This window comes from Falco rusticolus, chromosome 9, assembly GCF_015220075.1.
Source record: "Falco rusticolus isolate bFalRus1 chromosome 9, bFalRus1.pri, whole genome shotgun sequence".
In the NCBI taxonomy this organism is placed as follows: Eukaryota; Metazoa; Chordata; class Aves; order Falconiformes; family Falconidae; genus Falco; species Falco rusticolus.
Genome location: NC_051195.1, coordinates 29,430,272 through 29,436,431, shown reverse-complemented (window position 1 = coordinate 29,436,431; position 6,160 = coordinate 29,430,272). Strand labels below are relative to the sequence as shown.

Sequence of the window (6,160 nt, the reverse complement as noted above, 5' to 3'; positions counted from 1 at the left end):
GCCCAGCAGCCCCTCTCTCTTCCTCCAAAGAGGAAGGGGCACTGGGCTGCCAGAGAACAACTCAGAAGCTCTGCTGCTGCCTGGCCTCCAGCCAGCCCTCACCTGCAGGCACTGAGTCTGCCGCTTATCCCAGAGGCGCACCACACCATAGTAAGAAGAGCCACTGGCGATCATATGGTTCTTATCACTCCTTATGCAGTACAGGGCGCTGTCATGGGGCTCTTCCCACTCCTGGACACACTTCCTGCAAGGGCAACACAAGGACTGAGTTTCCACTCCCCCACTGGAACTGAGGCACGATTCATCTGAAGGAGCCAATTCAGCTGCACACAAATCCCCACACACTGCACACGGAGAGGCAAGGAGCCTCATGTGGGCCCCAGATGCCAGCTGGGTAGGCTCACCTGGTGCTGGTCCGGATGTCCCAGTAGCGGATGTAAGTGTCATACCCACAAGAAAGGAGAAGGGAGGGTGTTTCATAGAAGACATCCAGGACTCCAGCTCCACGGTGGAAGTCAGTCCCTAAACAGGTCAACAGCTGACTACTGCAATAAACACATTAGGAGAAGAGTCACTCAGAGCACAGTGCCCTTCCAATTCAGCTGGCCAGAGCAGAGATGGCATCACAGAAGTCTCCTAGATCTCATTTCTGTGATTTAACAGAATGCAGAAAAGCCTGCACAGTTTTTCTCTCCCTCCCACAGATTCTCTTACTGGTTGGACCACTAACTTGTCATAGAGGGTGACCAGCAGGAGTCACAGCTGTAAGAGGAATAGCCAAGGAAGAGGCACAGCTGACCCTCAACAGAACAGGATCATTTTCTGTAGAAGTGACCAGTACTCTGAATAATGGGGGTCCATTTCCATGGGAAACAATTCTTAACTTAGTCAAACTCCAGATAACACGCAACAGCCACTTAACCTGGTCAATCCCATCCCATCCCAGACTCCCTCCTTCAAAATACTGCCCACTGGGCTGTTTTCCCACATCTTCAACACACAGCGTAGATCCACAGGCAAATCAGACTTTCCTGATCCAGTGTGCCATGGATGGTATTCTCAACCCCCTCCAGTCACACCACATATTGCAAACACTGTATCTGGGGCTGAACATGTCAGGTCAAGAGCAACCAACCCAGGGCTGCTCGCCAGATCACTTTCCAGAGGCTAGCTTTTTTTTTTTAGGCTGCCTCCTCCTTTTTAATTCCTTGTTTGCTGTGAAAGAGCAAAAGCAAGATCTCCATGAAGCTCTAAGCCTGATGCTTTGTGGCCATATCACTCTGCTGCTTGTTCATGTGCAGAACCAGCAGCTCGCTAGGCGGATGGTGCCTGGTGACAGCCCACCCTGCCAGATTGCAAGGAGCTTGAGCCCCTTCCCTGGGCCCTATGAGAAATTGCATCAGGTACATGGCACAGCCCATCCTCAATATCACTGCACCTGCCCCTGCAGCCAGCAATAACCAGCCATGGCAGATTCTTGGGAACAGAGGGGACAATCTGCCCAGCCGCTTGAAATGGCCACCTATTGCAAACCCTCTTTTTCTTCCTCCTCCTCACACCCTCTAAATCAAAAATGCTGGACACAATAAACCTTGAAGCACCTGCTTTTCAAACCCTGCTGCACAGCCACCCCTCTCCAACAGGCTCTTGGTTCTCAGGACAATGAAGCGGTCCTGAAAGCCGACAGCATGGATCCCACAGTGGGGTCACTCCCAGCATCTCCCCCCATTATTTTGTTACTTTCTGCTCCTTGATCCAGCATCACACAGTTCTGAGGCACATTGCCAAATGCCTTAATTCTGTCTGTAATCTGGGCTAAAGCCCTTGTCGGGGGATAAAGACCACACAAAAGGAGAAATAGAGTCCCGGGAGATGTTAAAACAAGTAAACACCTTTGTGTCAGGAGAGAGAAATCGCTGATAAAGCAGATTAGCGCCTCGAGCCCTGGTGTCCCCAGATCAGAAGGCGAGCCCTGGCCGATCTTTGCAGCCAGCACGCTTCTATGATCACAGAGCTGGCGGCATGCTGGGGCCAGCCTGTTTCCCCACAGTCACTCTCCAAAGAGCAGATTATGTAGAATAACAATTTCTTTGTGGCTGTGTAATTCCCTCCGTGACCGTGGCTGTGGGCAGCTACATTGGCCCTTGATGCCAGGGCCCTAGCAACCATTTAGAGAGGCCAACCAGCCCTAGCAATGGCCCCCCCATGCAAACCTCTCGGACAAGCTTTAACATCAAGTGCATGAATTAATCCCCCCCAACATGAATCCAGGGGTGCTGGCTTATTGGACTTTGTGTTTCTCCAGGCAAGAGATCGAGGGGATTCCAGGCTTCAGCCCTTTGCAACCTTCTCACAATACGTTAACCCTTGGAAGGTTACTTGCAAACCAACCCAGCAGCAACTCTGCACCTGCGTGCAGGTTGAAAGGTTGAAGCATTTGCAGTCTGAGTGCTGGGAGGAATTGCTGCGGGGTTTGGCCAGGGCAGATGGGTCCTCAGCTCCACCATGGAGTAAGACATAGATGGGCATCTCTGAGCTCTGGCACTCCACTGCCCTTCCAAGCACACAGATCCCCTCCATCTGCTGTTCTGCAAAGCCAGCGGGACAGATGGACACACACACAACCCTTCTCGAGGCTTCCACAAAACCTTCTTCATTCCACAAGTTATCTGTGTGGCCTGGATTTGTAAGACATATAACAGAGGTATGAGGAGGAGTCAGCTGCTCTCCCAAATGAGAGCCCTCGAACTACCTGTGAGATTCATAAGAGGCTGCCCAACCTGAAGTCTTCTGCCAGCTGCTCAGGCAGGAGCAGGGAGTTACTCACAGGAGATGAGCTATCTCAGCAAGCCCAAAGCAGCATCAGCAGTTTGGACCCCTCTCTCCCCACTTCTACATACTATTGCCTTTTTTTTTTTTGGGGGGGGGGGGGGGGATGGGGGGAGCACATGGGTTTACAGGGTAGCCCCTGGGCTGGTACTCTGAGCACATAGCACTCCAGGAGAGGAAACCAGGACAGGCAGCTGCACATGGGCCACACAGCCCAGCAGCACACCTGGTGAATATCTCCTGGTAGCCAGCTGAAGCCTGTTTATGTTATTTCCCCCCCACCAATTTCCCTGCTAATACCCCTTTAACGTGTAAAGGACTAAGAGAGCTCAGTGAGAGAGGAGCACTGTGCTGAGAAAAGGTAGCATGATGCAGAAGCACATCCTTTACTCACTGGGATCAGCCCTCTTTCTCCTCTCAGGTACTTGAAATGGATTATAGCAGATGTCCTCTCAACCTCTCACCTCTAAACAAGCACCCATCATATCTGGAATAAGCCTGGCCACAGTAAGGCTCATCTTCCATTTCCCAGCCCAGACCTCAGTCTGCAGTGCTGCAAGATAGCAGCAATTTTTAATGGCAGCCTGGTGATGTCTCCAAGTGAAAGATTTCAGCATCAAAGGGACAGAGGAAACCACAGAGTCTGGATTCCTGCTTTCAGAGCTTCCTGTGCAGCACCCAACACCACCCAGGTGCCTTGCTCCCAGTGTTTCTCCCTGTCTTCACACCTCACTGCAGTGGTACCCAAGCATCCCAGCAGAGTCACACCTGTTTTCCTCCCTCCACTTCCCTTTCCAGTCTAGGCAACAAAAAATAAAGAAAAGAAAGGAAAAAAAAAAAAGGGGGGGGGGGGGGCGGGAGGGGCTGGGGAGCGGAGAAAGAATTAGCTTTTCTCTGTGGGCAGGAGAAGAGCACAGATACTTGCAAGTTACTGCAGCAAAGCAAACCTTGCTTTACTGGTTTGTTAATCAGCACACTTCTTCTGCCCCAAGAACAGGTCAGCCAAAGCAGCTTTCAACTGGGAGGAGGTCCAGCCCTGCATACAGCAGCAGTCCTTCAGCAGTTTACAGAAACAGCACATTAGTTGCTACAGTGAAGCACTTACTGACACAAGGGGAAACTCATTCTGTGCTGTGCTCTGGGCACACAAACCGAAAGACCTAAGTGTTCTGGCATGAGCACACTTAAATTGAAGAAGATGCAGAACACTTATTTCCCCTGTTTTGCAGCAGATGAAGGTGTCTCCGGACCAGCTACCACCATGCCAGGCTACCTCCATGTCCCTACAGCATACGCAGCCATGCCGAGCCCATGCTGGGAAGGGAACGCTGCCATCACAGACCTCTCTGTCTTGGGATCCTAAGTTAGTGCCCACCAATTGTCCGGTCTTTGTTATCCCAAATACTCCCTGCCCTCAAACCCTAGTCCACAACAGTTTCCACTTCCTAGGGAGAAAAACCCACAGCTAATCCTTAATAACCCATAAAGGATCAAGATAACCCACCAAGGGGCAACAGAAAAGCAGCAGATAACTGTCAGCAATGGGCTTTTTTCTAAAAACTTACATGGGCAGAAGATACCTACTCAACAAGGGACAGAAAGAGATATGATAGATACCTTGAACCTTGTTTCTCACTAGCTTACAGAGATCACCAGCACCAGCCAAATGCAACAGGGAACAGCCTTCTCCCTTCCTTTGTGGGCCCTTTTTCATCCTCTGCACACAAACACCTTCCAAAAGCCAGGCAGCTGATCCTCAGCACTTCAGAGGCCAGGGTGCCCAGTCCTTGTTATGTGCTATGAAAGTCAGTCAGCAAGTGACTGTGAAGCCCAAGCAAGACCAAGCATGGAAGGTCCACACCACCTGCCCACCATGCCCTGGCCCTCCAACATTAGCAAGGAGAGGCTGTTTTGCTCCCAGGCCTTGTTTGGGCAAGCCAGGTAGTTAGCTGTGCAGATGGTGGGGCTTAGCTTTGCTGAACAGTCTGGGCCAGGTAGTGCTGGGGTTCAGTCCCAGTGCTGGGTCGCACCAACAGAAGCAACTCCACACCAGTGAAGCTCCGTGGAGCAGAATAACAAACACGACAGTCCAGGTTTCCTGGAAAGACCAGTCTAAAGTCAGAGCTCTCAGCTTCAGCACCTTAACCACAATCCACCTGGGCCAACACAGAACCTACAGGCACACAGGTAGGCCTCCAGTACTGACCATGAAACTCACAGATATTCCTAGTTTCTCCTACTTTTTCTTAAGCATCTAAGCAAATCAAAATCACATGGCAGTAATCCGGTACCAGCCTGCAAGGAACAGAGCTAGAGCAAATCCAGCAGCCCATTTCATCCCTAGCACAGGAAAGCTGCGCTAGCACCAGGCTCTGGACTCCTTGCTGACAGAACAAGATGTTTAAACAAAGTCCCTGTGCCTGGGAAACATATCAAACTGATGAGTCCAAAAATGAAAGGCATTCAGGCACTATAAAGAATCGTTTGATTCATCTCTATCAATTCCCATGTTCCTCAGAAAACAAGACTTTTAAAAATTACTTTTAAAATAAAACTATTTGGGGGGGGGATTTCCACATTTCACTCTTTTCCTTCCATGCTGGAAATCTAGTCACGAGCATTGCTATTGTGATACCTCCAGAAGACAGGAGCCTTCTACCCTGGAAACAAAGTGAACTACCAAGGAATGGCAGAATCAAGCTGATTTCCTTAAGTTGTTTTTTTCCTTCTTAAAAACAGCTTAAGGCTCTATTGCTCCTCACTCCAGCAATATGGAGACAAAATAAGATCAGTCATGGCACAGCCCAGATGGTTAGTTTCCAGACAATTCATGGGATGCTGCTGTCACCAAGCTAGAGCCATATACAGCCTCCCAACCCACAGCGATTATTTGTGTGACCACAAAAGCTCAGGATTTCCCCAAGATCTGGCTGATAGCTGGAGTCCAAAAGAAGTCTCCACCTTGCTCCCTGTACCTGCCCATTTGCTGCAGGTCTTGGCCAGCTAGCTGTCTCCAGTACACATGAAATACCCTCCAAAAGCTGGCATGAAACAATACTCCCACCCTCAGTTTCTGGTGACCCAAATTCACTAGAACTGGTATTATACAAATATGCAAATTCTAGGAAATTGTTGAATTCAGAACATCTGCTGAAAACAGAGATGTGCAAAACCAAGGACATACTCATTTGCTCTCAAAACCTCATCTGTGAACCGGGATCATCCATTGAAGAGGAGAAGCCATTGCACATAAGCAAATGACTATTCAGAAACAGAGCAGAGTTCTAAACCAGTATTTTAGCCCCGTAGCTAGTTGTAACAAGCCAGGTGG

The 6,160-nt window shown here is 49.8% G+C and overlaps 1 protein-coding gene across 4 annotated transcripts in view; it reads right to left on the bottom strand.

Moving 5' to 3' along the window:
- The window catches only part of FBXW4 (F-box and WD repeat domain containing 4), a 62,296-nt gene that overhangs the window by 924 nt on the left and 55,212 nt on the right, over positions 1-6,160 (bottom strand). For all 4 annotated transcript variants that reach the window (XR_005106079.1, XM_037399136.1, XM_037399135.1 and 1 more), the window contains 2 exons: positions 405-545; positions 103-244 (listed from right to left, as the gene is read on the bottom strand). Coding sequence is in view for 3 of the 4 variants with exons in the window: in XM_037399136.1 (XP_037255033.1) it covers positions 103-244; positions 405-545 (283 nt within the window). In the remaining variant the exon portion in view is untranslated. The remainder of the gene's footprint in view (positions 1-102; positions 245-404; positions 546-6,160) is intronic.